This window comes from Podarcis vaucheri (genome assembly GCF_965113315.1).
Source record: "Podarcis vaucheri genome assembly, chromosome: 5".
In the NCBI taxonomy this organism is placed as follows: domain Eukaryota; kingdom Metazoa; phylum Chordata; class Lepidosauria; order Squamata; family Lacertidae; genus Podarcis; species Podarcis vaucheri.
Window position 1 is genome coordinate 103,158,959 of NC_138763.1, and position 17,167 is coordinate 103,176,125.

The following is a 17,167-nucleotide window of genomic DNA, read 5'->3' on the forward strand; positions in this document are numbered from 1 at the left end:
ACCCCCCACGCTACGCCACTGCTCCCACCACAAGTCTTCAGGACAGCCATCCGAAGGCTGGCACGGGGAGGTCTCTCTGCCCCACCGCCAGGCTTTGGAGCAGCCTTCCAAAGCCTGGCGGCGGGAGGAGGTCTCTCCGCCCCACCGCCAGGCTTCGGAGGAGCCTTCCGAAGGCTGGCGGTGGGGCGGAGAGACCTCCTCCTGCCACCAGGCTTTGGAGCAGCCTTCCGATGGCTGGCAGTGGGGCGGAGAGACCTCCTCCCGCCGCCAGGCTTTGGAGCAGCCTTCCGAAGCCTGGCGGTGGGATGGAGAGCCCTCCTCCCGCCGCCAGCCTTCGGAGCATCCTTCCGAAGGCTGGCGGCGGGAGGAGGTCTCTCCGCCCCACCGCCAGCCTTCAGAGGAGGTCCGAGGACAGTGGGGAAGACGCGCTGCGCTTCCCCGCTGTCCCAGAAATTTCCCTATGGACTTTCGTCTTGCGAAGGGCCGGCCAAATGCGCCCCCCCCAATGTTGCGCCCGGTGCGGCCGGCACCCCTGGCACCCCCCACGCTACGCCACTGTCAGGCCGCTGGATTTCTCGGAAGAGAGACTTCCTTTGGGAAGGACTTGTGTTCTTATATAGCTTTCTGGATGTCCCATGATCATATAGATTGTTGTAAACAAAAGCTGCCCTTATTCCCTTATGGGGGACACAAGAGCCCTTATAGAGTCTTTTGTAGGTTCTCTATTGGTAGTAGAAGACAACAGAGGCCAACCAGAGAATATGGAGAAGCAAAGCAGCTCTTCAGCCTGATCTTTATTGATCTGTTGCGACATGGTGCTTCCCTCACACGCAGGAAAGGAGGAGGACCCAGAACCAAGGTGTGCCCGCCCTTATATAGACATTTTAAATTGCCTGCCCTGGAGCTCAAGACCACCCCTCCATACATCATACATACATCACAGAAGGGGTGTAACCCAAGACCACCCCCCAGAAACCTCATACCTACCATCACAGAAATTTGAATGTTGTTGTTTTTCCTGTCTGCCCGGTTATCTGATAATGCCTTATCTGGCTGCCTTTCCTGGTAGTCTGTCATTCCTTTGAGATGGTGATTTCCCAATTCCTGAGACAATGGGAAAGTTCCCTCGCCCCCTCCCTCCTTGCAGAGAAAACATTTGGTCACTTGGGGAGTCAAAATGGTTTCAGGGCGGTCTTCCTTCGAGAGCCAGTGTGGTGTAGTGGTTAAGAGCGGTAGTCACGTAATCTGGGAAACCGGGTTCGTGTCTCCGCTCCTCCACCTGCAGCTGCTGGGTGACCTTGGGCCAGTCACACTTCTGTGAAGTCTCTCAGCCCCACTCACCTCACAGAGTGTCTGTTGTGGGGGAGGAAGGGAAAGGAGAATGTGAGCCGCTTTGAGACTCCTGAAGGGGAGTGAAAGGCGGGATATCAAATCCAAACTCTTCTTCTTCTTCTTCTTCCTGTGCTGCTCCAGAAATGTGGTCCACATATCTAGATCTAGCAGAGCTTAAATTTATTATTACAAGATTATAAGGTAGCTGTGTGTTCTATGTTATAAATCAAGCACTGCTCGGAGTTGCTTCTTTCTGTTTCCCACTGCAGTTCTTACCAATAAGAAAAGCGGCGTGGCGCGAGCCAGTTTTCCTTCCGAAAGGGAGGACCGGAGAGGGAAGTTTGAGGACCGCAGGCGCAAAGCGGCGCCGTTTCTGCAGCCCGGAGCCAAGGAAAAATCGCAGGAAGGAGGAGGAGCCGCAGGAAAAGCCCAGCCCCTTCGGCGCCGGGAGCGGGGGCTCGGCGTCGCCTTGCGCCGGACCGGAGACCGAGGAAGCGGCGGCGGAGGCGGCAGGTCAGGGCCGGGGGTCCGGGGAAGCAGTTGCGGGCGGGGGCCCCGGAGCGCGGGGGGCCTTGGGGTGGCGCCCTCCCTGGGCAAGCCGGGCGCGCGGAAGAGAGGAAATGGCGAGGATTTCTCCATCCCATAATGCGCACGCCTTGCCTTGGAAGGAGCCTCTTCCTCGGCGACCAGCCCGGCGCGGGGGCGGATTTCTGTGGCTGGACGCGGCGCGCCTTGGAAGCATCGCTCGCTTCGAAGCCGGGCCCCCCAAAGCCCCCCCCCCGGCCGCCAAGGCTCCTGTTCTCTATCCGCACAGGGAACAATCCAAGTCATTCTGTCTCGGTCACATTTGTAACTGGACTGGTCTTCCCCGACAAGAATGGTCAGGCGGGCGTCCAACAGGCGAAGCCTTTCTTCCAGCAGCAGAACCTGCGGGATTTCTGCTTGCTGCGATGCTCTTCAAAGCGTGGCGCTCAGCCCTACGGAACAAGAAAGGACTCTGCTTATATAACTGAGTGAGATGGGAAGGTTTTGGTGTGTCCTTGAAATACGCAAGGAAGAGAACCTTGTGTCTCTTGTTTTATGCGCATTGGGGGGGGGGAGTGCTGGGGGTTCTCTCTTTCCCTTTTTGCCCCGGCTCCACTCTATTATTCTTGCTGTAATTCTCTCTCCTTCAATTTGAACCCTGCTTTTCAGCCTCAAACTCTCACTGTTATTTGGCCCCTTCACTGAGCATTCATTCTGATTTGCTTACGTGGATTTTAGATTACATCCGGCCATTGCTGAGCTGTGAGGTGGCTTCTCATTAGCCATTTGTTCCTCCCACACTTGTCAATGCATTTCCCTGCCACTTTCCAAAATGCAAAAAGTCCAGATTCCATTTTAAAAAAAACCAATAAAGTGGATTTGTTGTGCTAAAGAGACAGAATCCTTTAATCCACTTTCACTGCACCCACTGAGTTTAGCTACTGGCACTTTCCCCTTAGGTCTTCTCCGATAAGACAATGTCACCAGGAACGCCATCTGCTTTCTTCTTCTCTTTGGGTGGCCTCTTTGCCTTAGCTTCTCCAGGGAGCGCAGTGTGTCAGTTGCTGTCTCTCTTTCTCTTTTGCACCTCATTGTGTCTTCAGCCCTTGAGGCGAAGGAGGACACACATTTCAATCCAGCTGCTGCTTATTTGTTTCTGCTTCCTTAAGGTGCAATTCCGGATGTTTTTTACTTTGCCTGGACATCTTTGTCCTGGTAGCTGTGACATCAGAGCTTAGCGATGAGACACCGGAGAGCCTTGCTTGAGGTCAAATAACAGGCGGTCATTGGTCAAAATAGCACCTCTAATGTCTGCTATTTTTACTCGCCAAGCCAAACAGCCGTTTCTGTGCCAGATAGGGAAATGTCTGTGGGGGCGTTTTGTGTGTGAATACAATGTTCAGTCTGGCTTCTAGTATTGTCAGAAACCTGTTAACTAATTTAATTGAAATGAAAGTTTAATGTAGAGATTTTCTTTGGGGTTGTTTTGGATAGAATGAAACACTGGTTTGCACTTGTTAGGTATTGGAACAGTAAGAATCAATGAGGTAATAATGGGCATGTACTTAGGTCATTGTGATCAATTTATGAAGTGTGTGTTATGAGAAAAAACATACAATGAAGGCCTCAACAACAGGATATCATGACTGGCACCTCAATCCTAAATGTATTTGCTCCTTTATTTTTAATAATGTTTATTCAGAAGTGATTACCATTCGTTAGGGATTGTAAATGTCAGTAAATTAACTTCTGTTCATTTAATTCCCTTCAAGTGTGTGTAGTTAGGACCAAAGTCTAAGCATTTATTGAGGAATGAAGTTTTTCTTGAGAAATCAGTGAGGAATTGGTTTATTTTATTTCATAAAATTTATACACCTCTTGATGGTAACCCCACCACCACCACAAATAAATCCCAAAGTGGTTTAGCCACAGATAAATATCCCATGATATTATGGTTGTCAACTTTTTCCCCTGGAAGGCCCTTGTGTCAATTTAACACCAGTGTAACGAAACACAAATTTAGCAAGTGAAGCTTTTCCTAGCATACAGACCAGTGATGGGAAGAGTTTTGGAGGCTGGTTTTCATCTGGCAGGGAGCTATTAAAGGCACAGGGGCACTGCTTAAGTACAAATAGTGACCCCACATGATACCCAGGGACGTGTGGATGTTGGGAGTGGCTATAAATTCCTCTGCACAAAAGAGTTACATGCCCTTTAGGTTAGTTTCCATTTTCTAGGTCAATATGTTTCTATATTGTAGTGCAGAGGTTCTCAGACTTTCTACTCCCAGAGTTCACTTGAGATGGCTGGAAATTATTGAGGGGCACCAGACACACCCACACCGCCCCCCACACACCCATCCTGCGCTGCCTAGGCAGAGCCAGTCACAAAATGGTGTCAGAAGGAAACAGACAACCAGCTGGCAATTTCTGACTTCATTTTCTAGTAATCCATATATGGGAATTTCTGAATTCTTTGGCACAGCGTCTTCCTTGTGGCAAGGAGTTCTGTAATTCAGCTTTCCTTCAACTAAGAACAGGCATGTTTGTTCTGTGGCCACACACCCACACACAATTTAGGCAGAATTTGTTGATCTGGGTGCCCTAAGTGGATAAGGGTTCTTTTCTTTGTAATATTCCCCTGTCCCCACACCTGAAGTTTTTTACCCACCCCCTGTAATTTCTGCTCACTCCACTCCCCTTATCTCCACCCCATCCCACCAGCTTCTTTAATCCTTCCTTCCTGGTCCTTTTATCTTCACTTAATTCTCTTCATATGATCTTTCCTCTCTTACTCCATTTTCTATTTGTTTCCTTGATTAAACATTAACATTTTCTTTCACTTGCTAGTTCCCTTCCATAGCTCATCTGGCCCTTTCCCCTCAAAGGAAGAAGTCCGTTCTCCCTCCCTCCCCCCTTGTATTATTATCTCCTGGCCGCTATTACTCCAACCAGAAGGCCAGGCATCCTTGGGGAGGAGAGGCAAGGGAGCAGGATGTGGCCCTGAGGATCACTGGTGGGGCTCCCTCTGAGAGAAACAGGGGCTTCCAAACTGCATTTTGTGGGACAGCAGCAGCAGTCCTTTATAGAGCCCATCAGGCCCTGCCCTGGGCCAGGGGGTGAGTGGCAGGGAGACCACTGTAGGGGCAGCATTGGTGGCGGCAGGGGAGCCCCGCTCCGAGGAGACTGTAGATCCAGCCTCCAAGGAGTGGGCTGCAGTGATTGCTGCCACTGCGGCAACAGCAGGTGATGCAGTCCTTGGAGGCTGGATCCGCTGCCCTGAGGGATCCTGCCACCAAAGGCAGTCCCCTCACCTTGCCTCATGGGTGACCTTCCATGGGGTCCCTCTCAGAAGCTTCCCAGGGTAAGAAGTTCAGCAGGGGCAGGCAAATGTCTCTGAAAGTGAACGTGGCTTGTTTCTCCCTCCCCTTTTGCTGATCTGTTCCTTGCAATGTGCAGCCTGCAGGAGAGCGTGGGGAATGCTCCTGGGGTGCACATTCAGTATGTTTGGTGTGCTGACAGACCGCAGTAGGTCTAGGAAGAACCCTGTGAACCGAGGGGGCGCCCCGATGTTCCAAAAGCCACGGCAGCAGAAAGGGATTCTCTGGAAGACAAACTAGGTTGCCATGGCTCCTCAAGAGTAGGCTGTGGCAGTTTGAGGACACTGAACAATGAAGGGTTGCAAGTGGAACCTAGTTTTCTTGCTGCTGCGGTCTCTGTAAAATGTGCCAGGGTTCCTTTCACGTCCACCCCATCCTTCTGGCTGACTGCTGTGATACCTATTGGAGAGAGAGAGAGCTGAGACCTAACAGAGGCTGGCTTGGTTCCCGCAAGTACAGTGGGCAGGACGTTGACCCGATTAATTGGAGCCAACTTTTTTATTGGTCCAAAATGTGTTAATATATTGATAAAGTTGATTAATGTGTCAGCTGTAATTCGTCTATTGAATCCTTGCATTGTTATTTCACAGGAGCTGGGGAAATGGATTCAGCTGAAAGAGCTACAAATAGAAGTGAACAAAAATCAAGGTAAAAGCGACTCTTTAAACCCTTTTTTTAAAAAAAACTTTTTAGGTACATGAGGATTATTGCTGATACTTTTAATGTTTGGAACAGCCTCTCCATTTTATATCCACAACAATTCTGTGTGGAGAACTCTCTTTTACGTTTTATAAATGCCAAAAGTAGGGATGGAAACATCTCTCAGAGTCGGTTCCCTCAGTTTCTCATTTTACCAATCTTAAATTCTGTTGTCCATATTTCTGTAGCAGTTTGCATTTTTTTAAATGCTCATGAAAATTGGTCAGATTTTTTGTACACATTTCTTCTGATAAACACATTTTTGTGTGCACTTTTGACTAATGTATACATTTTGCAAGCATTTCCCCTAAATGTGATGCATTTTTGCATGTTATTTTTAGGGCGGGGAAATATATTGATATATCATCCAAAACCAGTTTGAAGTCCAGATCGTGATAGCGGTTTCATAATTTTTGACCTGGCAATATATCACGAATCATGGTGTGTGTGTGTGTGTGTGTGTGTGCGCGCGCGCGCTTGCGCTTTGAAGGTTGGCTTTGTTTGATTGTCGTACTGTTTCAGAGAATGTGGATTTGATAAACAGGGCTTTAAATGTGAACCAAATCTAAATCCTCCCCATAAAAAGTATTTTCCTAGAAATATGAAAGCATACATACTACTACCAATACCTTATTCTTATTTGTTATTATTATTTCTTATACTTCTGTTGTGCCTCTTCTCCTGTGAGCTTGAGGCAGTGCACACTCTGGGAGATTGTACTCATTGCATAGGATGAGGAACTGCGATTTCTTCCACACTAAAGCTGCTTCCACCCTTTCAGTCCTGTTCAGCTAAGTTCCCTTCCACAGTTAATTAAAAGGTTCCTGATTTTAAAGGAACCCAGTTGATGCCTGGCATCTGTGATCATAGAATCATAGAGTTGGAAGGGACCCTAAGGGTCATCCAGTCCAACCCCTGCAATTCAGGAATCTTTGCTAAGGCATCCATGACAGATGGCCACCCCAGCTCTGCTTAAAAGCCTCCAAGGAAGGAGAGTCCACCACCTCCCAAGGGAGACTCTTCCACTGTTGAACAGCTCCTGCTGTCAGAAAGTTTTTCCATGTCTTTGGTTGGAATCTTCTTGTAACGTAATGGTTAGAGTGCTGGACTAGGACCTGGGAGAGACCAGGGTTCAAATCCCCACTCAGCCATGGAGCTCACTGGGTGACCTTGGGCCAGTAACAGCCTCTTAGCCTAACCCACCTCACAAGGTGGTTGTGGGGATTGTATGGGGGGGGGGAGGGAGAACCATGGACACCATATTGAGAACTTTTGCTGAGTTCCAAAAGAAAAGTTTGATTAATTAATGTGCTATGCCGTTGATTAACAAAATATGGCCATGTCAGCTGTGGCCATAAATAGAATTTCTGCTTGACTTCTACTCTCCAGGAAATTTTTAAAAAGCCTTGTGCGGAAGCAGCCCCAAGACCTCCTGTTAGTGATTGGAACGGGAGTGAGTGCTGCTGTAGCACCAGGAATTCCAGCCTTGTGCTCCTGGCGAAGCTGCATTGAAGCCGTCATTGAAGCCGCAGATCAGCTGGAGGTGCTGCACCCGGGGGATGTGGCCGAATTCCGCAAAAAAGTGGTCAAAGAGCGAGACTTGCTTGTGGTTGCACATGACCTCATCAGAAAGATGTCGCCGGTAAGCACATATCTGTAGCTTTGCAACAAACAATATTGGACGCACATTATTACCATACAATAGTGTTTCCTCAAACTTTGGTCACCAGCTGTTGTTGAAGTACAGCTCCCATCATCCTTGACCACTGGTCCTGCTAGCTAGGGATGATGGGAGTTGTAGTCCAACAGCTGGAGACCCAAGTTTGAGGAAACACCAGAACTTAGTTCAGGCAACTCTCAGGTGAGCGCCATTGCCTTTGTAAGAGAACAAGGGAGGCGTTCATGGGGAGTTCCAGCACCTCTTTTTCTAGAAAAATAGCACTGGATATAAGGTAGCCAGCTTTGCCTGCCTTTCTGTTGGAAGATGGAGAAAGAGAGGGGCCTTCTAAGGTCCCGCCTGTCCTGACCTGTTTCTTGAACTATTGCTTTTGAACCAGTTTTTGTGATTAGGGGTTTGGTTCCTGCTCAGGTTCAAGGCAACCAAGAACTCTTAGATTTGGACTTCAGTACTGAATCACTGGCACCAGCCTCTTTAAGTCACTGCTTGGGCTTAAGTGGGGCTTTTCCATGCCTTCTTCAAGGTCTTTGGCAGTTTCTCCATTTTTGCATTTTTAGGCTAACAATCGTCCTGTTCGCACAGGGCAAATTGGCGGAGGCATGTTGCGAAGCAGGGGGCTATTTGAAATGGTTCAGGAGGACAAGGTTATATACTTACCTTCTCTATTTCCTTCTTGTTTTGTCTGTGGACGAGAGTGGTTACAGTTCCACCAGGATGCAAAAGTTATCCTGGCATGCGGCTACTATTTACTGTCCCGGGGGGGACGGACACTTTTTGTAGAGTAGCATAATGCGAAGCCTTCTGATATCCCTTCATCCTCAACTACAGCAAGTTGTGCACTCACAACCTCAACTTCAGCAGAGTGATTGAGACCTTGGCAGACCAGAAGACATGGCCGTTAGTCTGCAGATGGTGCAGGCTTTGTGGTAATATAAATGAGCCCTGTTAGAAAATAAGAAGAGCCTGCTGTATGAGACTAAAGGACTGTCTCATCCAGTATCCTCTTCTCACAGCAACCAACCAGATGTCCATGACAAGCTCACCGGCAGAACCTGAACACAGCACTCTCCCCACTTGTGATTTCCAGCAACCGATACTCAGAGGCTATGCACCTCTGATCGTGAGGGTAAAATAGAGCCATCAGGGCCACTAGGTGTTGATAGCTTTATGCCCTGTGAATTTTGATGCTTTCACGGTTTTTATTTTGCTGTCAAAGGCCTCAACATAGATATCTTCCTTCTGTGCTTCTCTTTCCTCCCGCAGCGCACTGGAGATGCCAAGCCAAACTTCTTTCAGGACTGCCTAATGGAAGTTTTTGATAACTTGGAGCAACACATTCAGAATCCTGTTGTTCTGCAGTCAATTCTTCGGCTAATGGAGAGAGGCACTATGGTGCTGACCACAAACTATGACAACTTACTTGAAATCTTTGGTCAGCAGCAGAGTAAACCAATGGAATCTCTTGACTTAAAGGATAAGGACAAGGTATGCTAAGACTACCGCTGTACCAAATTAACAAGGGCAATTTATCAGGTGTTTGGTGGTGGTTATTTATTAAATTCATATACCGCCCTTCATCCATATATTTCAAGGTGGTTCATCCACCTCAAAGTCAACTGTTTTGGTTTGGGCTGTATTTCAGAGGTAAAATGGCTTTATTTGGGAGTACAGAATCAGAGCAGCTGCAATTTTTTTTTTCACCTGAAAGTTCTGCTCTAATTGGTTTTTTTAATATTGGCGAACTAGGAATTACTGTTGACATAATCACTGTCTGCCTCTTTTGCTATTGAAAGCAGCAGAATATACAGTAAGCCCACAACTTAGCTCACTTTACTTTCATGACCTCAACCATAAATGCCATCTTATATAAATGAATATGTTGGAAAAATTGGGGAAAATAAAATACACTGTAGAAGCATGTCAATCAGCCATTGCACTCACTCTGGGAGAGTGTTTTGGTGGTGTCAGAGGGTGAGAGAAGGCCTATCAAGAGCACAGAGGGCAAAGGGAAGCTGGTCTGAGAGTGGGCAGAGGTGATCTGAGAGCAAACGGAAGATTAGCTAAGCAAGGGGAGGTGGTCTGATAGCGAGAGGAGGTGTACTTGTACTGACATTTTTCTGTAGAAGGTAGCTGGATTGACAGATACATTTTCAGCCTATTTTTTTCTAGAACACTGCTGTATTTTTCCATTTAAAAAATAGAAAAGGAAAATAAACACGTATATTTTGATTTGCAGATTACCCCTTCCCCCATTTTGTTTGAAATGATACCATTGTAGTATTTGCATTATTGCAGAATATTGTTCTCCATTTAATAATTTGAAACTTAGCTCTCAAATGCCATGTTGCAGCCTAGACAATTCTCTCAAGAACGGCAAGCCTTCAACAGGTAGCAAATGAAATATGTGTGAATGCCTCAGCCTACAGTTTGGGTGGGTTCCTTTTTTCAGATTTGGTTGTTTTTTTTAAAGTAAATGAGGGAAGTGATAGTACTGTCACCAAAATGAATGAATCACATGTCCCTTTTGAGGCACGGCCCCTTTCTGCCTCATGCTTGGCAGTATTAATAAAGTGTTTGGCTCTCTCCAGGTTCTCCAGTGGGCAAAAGGACACGTCAAATATGGAGTGCTTCACATTCACGGTCTGTATGCTGATCCCTGTGGAATGGTGCTGGATCCCTCAGGATATAAGGATGTTACTCAAGACCCTGAGGTGATGGTATGTGCACCTTGAAACCAGTTATGTCGCCTATAAATCAGGAAGTGCTTCAAAAGCATATTTCTCTTCTTGGAGACAGGAGCTTGCCTTCTGTGGCCTCCATCTCCTTACATTAATCCCTGTTGCCCATGTTGTATCATTTAATATGATACATATTTTTGTGTGTGAGGAGGAATTTTGTGCAGTAAGCCCACAACTTGCCCACATTGAACTTGTGCACATTCAGCTTCACACGTGCAGCAAAAAATTTAAAAAGTTGCAGGGTTTGGGGGGGAAATGACTTTAGTAATTCCATCCGCCATTGAACCCGATGGGTTTTGACCATGTGTGGTTTTGACTTTAGGCATGATCCCCAGAGCATTACCCCATGTAAGTTGCAGGCCTACTGTATTTTGAACTGTTGAAATAACTTTTTCTGATACTTATTCCAGTGTATGCGTCACTCTTTGATGAAGTGCAGATGTGCACAGTGTAAGAGGATGGAACTCAGGCCTGCATTCAGCAGCCATATTACAATATTATATATTGTTATATATGTAGTTTTTACAAGATCTATGTAAGTTTGGTCATGCTATAGGCTACTCTTTTTCTGAGGAAGGATTTGAACCCATTTTTTCCACTATATAATATTATAATGAAATGCTAATTAAGTGGATGCAAACAGTGACTCAGCAACCTCTTGATCATGACATCTTAACAAAAATATTTCTGATATATGTGTATATTTTGAAAAGTAACAACTGGTTATACTACCGAATTCCTTGGGCATAAAAGTGCAAATAGTTATGTTATCTAGAGCCTTGTAATGAACCCATAAAATATAGTAACTTGCAAAAAATTTACTAGCCCAAATGTACAGTTATTAGCCATTTGTGGCAGTGACAACCTGAAGGGAAACCTATTGTCTCAAGTGTTTGGAAACTTCCTTACCTGAAAGCAATTTTGGCCCACTATCAATCAGGAAAGGGGCCATTTATGAGCCCAGGCTGCCTTACAATTAAACATTTATCTCATATGTGACTTAATGTTGACTTAGGAACTACTTGTTCTTTACAGGAGGCTCTGCAGAACCTGTACCGGACAAAATCATTTTTGTTTGTGGGCTGCGGAGAAACCCTGCGTGATCAGATATTTCAGGCCCTCTTTCTGTACACTGTCAAAAACAAGGTGGATCTAGAACATTATATGCTGGTGCTTAAAGAAAATGAAGACCAGTTTTTTAAACTCCAGGCAGATATGCTCCTACATGGAATAAAAGTTGTATCCTATGGAAATTGCTTTGAAAGTTTCCCAGAGTATGTTCAAGATCTTTCCACTCAGATCTGCAAACAGAGGAGTCCAGGTACTGTGTGTGTGTGTGTGTGTGTGTGTGTGTGTGTGTGTGTGTCAAATGTTGTGTCAAAACATTTTTTCTCTTCTCCATATACCAGTGGTTTTTAGTTTCATATATTTCTGGAATAAAGGGTATTGCTTTAAATATGTGTGTGAAACTTCATGCTTCTGATGCCACATTCATTTGTAAAATAGTCTGTTGCAACCACCATCCCTTGTTTCTGTACTACCTATGACAATCATGGAAATGATAGCCAAATCAAGGATTTATAGATCTATGATTCCTTTTATTCAGGCTAAACATACCCAGTTCCCTCAACCATTGTTCATAAGGCTTGGTTTCCAAACCCTTGATCATCTTGGTTGCTCTCCACTGCACACATTCCAGCTTTTCAATATCCTTCTTAAATTGTGGGGCCCAGAACTGGACACGGAACTCCAGGTGTGGTCTGACCAAGGGAGAATAGAGCAGGACTATGACTTCCCTTGATCTGGACACTAGACTTCTGTTGATGCAGCTTAGAATAGCATTAGCTTATTTTTGGCTGCTACTGCTGTATGTGTCACACTGTTGACTCATGTTAAGCCTGTGGTCTACCAAGACCCCAAGATGCTTTTCACATGTACTACAATGTTTTGCTCTTTTATTTTGGAAGGCCTGGGATACAGCAAAATATACATGTTAATAAGTATTGCCAATGGGCAAATATCCCATTTTCAAGAAGGTGGCCCACAAGCTGCCCTATCCCATCTTTGGCCCAGTAGTTCTAGGAAGAAGTATCTAGACTACTCTATCATGGAAATATTATCACGATACAGTACTGCAGAACTGAGGATGTAGACTCTTGGACCTGTAAAAGCACAAATTAAATGTAAATCATGATTTGCGGTTTGCCTCCATGGAGAAACCTACCACTTTATATAATATAGGAATATTTCATTATATAATATTGTTTGTGCAAAGAGTCACATGTGAATAATGTCCTAGATATGATGTCTCTGTGCATTTAGCCTTTGATGCAACCTTGTTTATTAGCAACTCTGAAAAGTGAATGTAGCTAAATTCTATCTCGTTCATGACATAGTTTTCATTCTTTCTCCAGATGCAGATCGGGTGGACAGTACAACACTTTTGGGTTAAGTACATTTTTTAATTTGAATGTAGGCCTTGTAATATTCAGTTGGGGTGGGTCTTGGGAAGAACTGGGATAGTATGATTTTGCACCCATGTAAAATTATGTGCTAGTTTGAATGTTCGGGTAATTATATTCTGTTTTACAACAACAACAACAACAACAACAGTAAAATAATAATAATAAACTCTCTCTCTGGCAATAGTATTCAGAGAAGTTGATAAGATCTTAAACTGTCACATTTCCCCAACTTCTCAGTTAGTGGTTTTATTTGTAATTCACAAATTTAACAAACATTTGCATAATGAAGAGTTGATATAGCACCTTCTTATAGCAGCTAGAACAACCACTGCAATTTGGGGGAAATTGAGCCATTCTTATTACTTGGTACACTAAAGCGTGGAATATTGCTGTGCTAGAAAAACTAAGTCCTTAGGGGGCAAAGAAAAGAGGATGATTTTGTACCTGTTTGGTCTCACTTTCATTTCATTTGAAAGCAAGGAAGAAAATGGCCAAGGACTCACCTCAGCCTATGAACAAATATAGCTGATAAAGTGACAGGGGGTGCTTGAATACATTATCTACTTTGCCTTGGCATAATAGGGTTTGTTTTATAAACTTTTATTATGGTTTATTTATTTTGGTTTATGGCTTATTTGTTTTGTGCAGTGAGCCCTTAATTTTGCAAGCAGTAAATGTATAGAGATTTTGTTTCAGCATCGTAGTGCTTAAGGCAGGAGCACTGGAAGGCTACCTCAAAGTTGTGCCTCTCAGGAAAGCCCTATAGTAATACCACTGAAGGGTGATTTGTGTGTTTCTTTTGTGCACAGCCACAATTTTAACACATTTACCTTTGGATTTTGAGGTACCACTTCAAAGAGTTACAATTGTATAAAACTGTTATCTGGTCAAACAAACTACTTGAAACAAACATCTCATTTTTCTATTCAAGGGGGAAAATCCTCTGGGGCATGCCTGTCAGTGGTATGGCCAGCACCTCAGCTAACCTGTGCAGATCAAGTTAGGAGGGGGCAATCTGGACGTTAACCTTCTCTGCCCACTCCTGCTTCCTGCCTACTTTATCTGGGGTCTCAGGAGGCCAGATCAGGCTTCTGGGGCCCAGGATGTGGATGAATTCATTTCAGCAGGGAAATCTCCACTCTGGCATACCTTTTGTAACTGGTTAACCCCGGGTTCAGGGACCTGAAAAAGTCCCCAACCCCACCAGTTTGGGCAGCACAGGGAAAAAAAGTTAAAGTAGATGCACAGCCGAATGGGCAGGACTCTCATGGTGGTGCAAATTCTACCTCTGCTGGTATGACCCTCGAAGGGTTATCCAATGGTGAATGCAGACCTCCATCCACAATGGTCACCTACATCTGCCACACGGCACAGGATTATGATGTGAATTCTAATGGAGTTCAATACGTGCTTTGTTGGAGCCAGTCTTTTCATGAAAATCCTTATGTTCACTCCATGTTTACGATATTGTAATACTGTTTGTTCTCACAGGAACATCTTGCGTGGATTGTGCCAAGAGACGGCTAGGAGAAAGCAGTAATGACCAACTTAAGAGACCAAGGCTTGCAGATAATGGTAATTCTAACCCGTTATTTGACATTTATTTTCATTTTCAAGGGGACAAACAGTGCATAGCACATATTTATGAGTCTGCAGTGTAAAAGTAAACAGAATTAAATAAATGCATGGTGTGTAAAAATAGTGCGTCATGGGGCATGCAGCTGATATTTTCAAGAACATGTGCCTAGAGTCATGCCACACCGTGGGGAAAGTTGCACTGCATCTTAGTTATCACCAAGTCCTAATCTGGGTTAAATAAATATTTGTTTATTACTGTAAGACCCCAAAATGGTCATTTTGAGAATAAAAGTGTGGCTTGAAATGCCAAAATAGTTACGGGGGGGGGGGAATCCTTGTGCAGAAATTTCATAAACACTATCCTGTCTGGATCAACAGCTTGCTGTGTTTATTTCTGTGGTAGAAGTGGGGAATCTTATTTTTGCCATATAAACAGGGGAGTGGCGTGCCAGCAATCTAGAACCAATTGGGAGAACTCGTGCGTCTCCAAACTCTGTAGTGATTTCCTAATCTGGAGATCTTTAGAGAGATCTTAGCTCACATCATCAACAGCAGTTGGAACTGACTATCTTGATGGAAACAGATTTCTCTGCATATAAAGGGATAAATAAATTATGAATTAAGTTTGTATCTCAGCATAAGTATGGGCTTTTGTCATCCACGAAGAGATGATAAACTGCTCCCTTAGAAGACCATAAGCATCTACCTGAAATGCTACAAGGCAGTTTCCTGTCTGTCAAAGTTTTCAAAGTTTTAAAACAGCTGCTTTTAGAACTAGAGGCAGAATTTCCTGGCACCTGTGCATACCCATTGCTTCTATAATTTGTCTAGATAAAAGAAAATAGTATTTTTTCAATTTGAAAACCCTTTTTTTTCAAAAACAGGTAGCGTTGAAGATGTTGCCCTCTCTGAATACAAGAATGTAACTTGAACAGCAGTGGTCTACGAGGAGTGTGTCACCTGATTATATCACGGATAAGGATTCCAACAGCGGCCAAGAGGAGCCTTTAAATTTATATGCATTGTTTAGTAAGAATTGTTTAGGAATGGATTTTCTATTACAGACTTGTACACCGATTCAGGATATGTACATTTTAAGGGCATCCATTAATCAATTTGCAACTACCTCAGCAAAGAAATACTGCAAAAGGATAGCTTCTGACATAAATCTGTGAAACAGCGTTTTACCTTCTTTGAATTGGACTAATTTTGTTTCCGTTTGTCTGAATCCAAAGGTGAGTATTAGAAATCATCTTCTCCCAAGGGCAGTTGTGAGAAAAGTGCATGAGAACTGCTATAGAACCTACCCATCAGAGTGAACTCTTGTGCAAACATTTGTGAACAGCAGTAATGGTAATTTTTATTTTGCTTACTCCTACCCCTTGCAAATATAAACAGGTTTTGCACATTTTCTAAGTTTAAAAAAACTTGGTTGCAGTGGGGAACAGTAAGGGCTTTTAATTTATGTACATTTTAATAAAAAGATTTGAAACCCAGGAGCAAATATTTGTTGTTTTCTGTATATATTTTTTAAACCTAGCAAAATGTCAGAAAATAAAGGACATAAATAGAAGGCAAAAGCTATGAGACTAGTAGAGGAGCTTTGTTACAATAGCTACTGACCAACAATTACCCACTTCTTGGGGAAGAAATCTGTTCTAATCTGGATTCAGGACTAGGACCGAGTTGTCCTGATATGATGACTTTTACAGAGAGCATGACAAGAAGAATGCAGCCATCTGCCATGGAAGCTTTTAACTGAGATTCCTGCATTGCAGAGCTGGACATGACCCTAGTAGGGGTCCTGTCCAACCCTGCAATTCTGACTTTGCACTTGCTTCTTGACTGCTGCAGCTTTTGATACAGTTGACCAGTGTATCATCCTGGACCGGCTCCATGCCATGGGAATTGGGGGACCTGTGGTTCAGAAGTACTTGAAAGTAGCACTACAGCGGTACCTCGGGTTACATACGCTTCAGGTTACAGACTCCGCTATCTCATTAGTCAGGTGACCTTTATGTTGATTTAACTTTTTCCTTCTTTTTTTTACAGTCTTCCAAGATTGATCTTTCCAACACAGGCCCCATTCACCTTTAATCTCAGCCTCTGTTTAACTTGTCAAGATTTCTAGTAAATCCAGACAGCCCGAGCAGTGTCTTTGCAGTATGTTTTACTCTTGCTTAAAGTTACTCCTCTTTGGCACTGAACCATGTACTCAAAGCAAACTTCATGAATGCACACAGAGCACATTCAAACTCCTAAGTTCCCTCCAAAGTAACCAATGGCAAAAAGCAAAGTCCATTTACCTTGCATCTGAAGTTCATTAACATAACATATCTGAGGGCAAATCCTTTATCAATAATTCTGGGGCTCTGCTCCTTTGGGCATGTAACTTGCTTGTTGATTGGTATATAAACCAAAACCATGATTTGCCTCAGTCATAGAATCATAGAATCATAGAGCTGGAATAGACCACAAGGGCCATCGAGTCCAACCCCCTGCCAAGCAGGAAACACCATCGGAGCACTCCTGACATATGACTGTCAAGCCTCTGCTTAAAGACCTCCAAAGAAGGAGACTCCACCACACTCCTTGGCAGCAAATTCCACTGTCAAACAGCTCTTACTGTGCTTCAGGTTAAGAACTTTTCCTCAGGATGAGAACAGAAATCGTGCTCCGTTGGCGCAGTGGCAGTGGGAGGCCCCATTAGCTAAAGTGGTGCTTCAGGTTAAGAACAGTTTCAGGTTAAGAACGGACCTCCGGAACGAATTAA

At 44.4% G+C, this 17,167-nt stretch overlaps 1 protein-coding gene across 4 annotated transcripts; it reads left to right on the top strand.

Moving 5' to 3' along the window:
* The first annotated feature begins 1,778 nt into the window (after positions 1 to 1,778).
* On the top strand, positions 1,779 to 15,890 carry FAM118A (family with sequence similarity 118 member A). 4 transcript variants are annotated; one of them, XM_082223269.1, is made up of 9 exons: positions 1,779 to 1,836; positions 5,824 to 5,884; positions 7,325 to 7,577; positions 8,877 to 9,098; positions 10,202 to 10,330; positions 11,387 to 11,672; positions 12,766 to 12,798; positions 14,308 to 14,391; positions 15,279 to 15,890. In XM_082223269.1, the coding sequence occupies exons 2-9, from the start codon at positions 5,838 to 5,840 to the stop codon at positions 15,323 to 15,325; spliced, it is 1,101 nt and encodes a 366-aa protein (XP_082079395.1). In that variant the 5' UTR covers positions 1,779 to 1,836; positions 5,824 to 5,837; the 3' UTR covers positions 15,326 to 15,890. The 4 variants fall into 4 exon arrangements, with proteins under 4 accessions (XP_082079395.1, XP_082079394.1, XP_082079396.1 ...); XM_082223268.1 differs by having other exon boundaries at positions 1,784 to 1,845; positions 5,827 to 5,884; XM_082223270.1 differs by lacking the exon at positions 1,779 to 1,836 and adding an exon at positions 3,438 to 3,523 and having other exon boundaries at positions 5,827 to 5,884; positions 14,308 to 14,404; positions 15,291 to 15,890.
* The last annotated feature ends 1,277 nt before the right edge of the window (positions 15,891 to 17,167 follow it).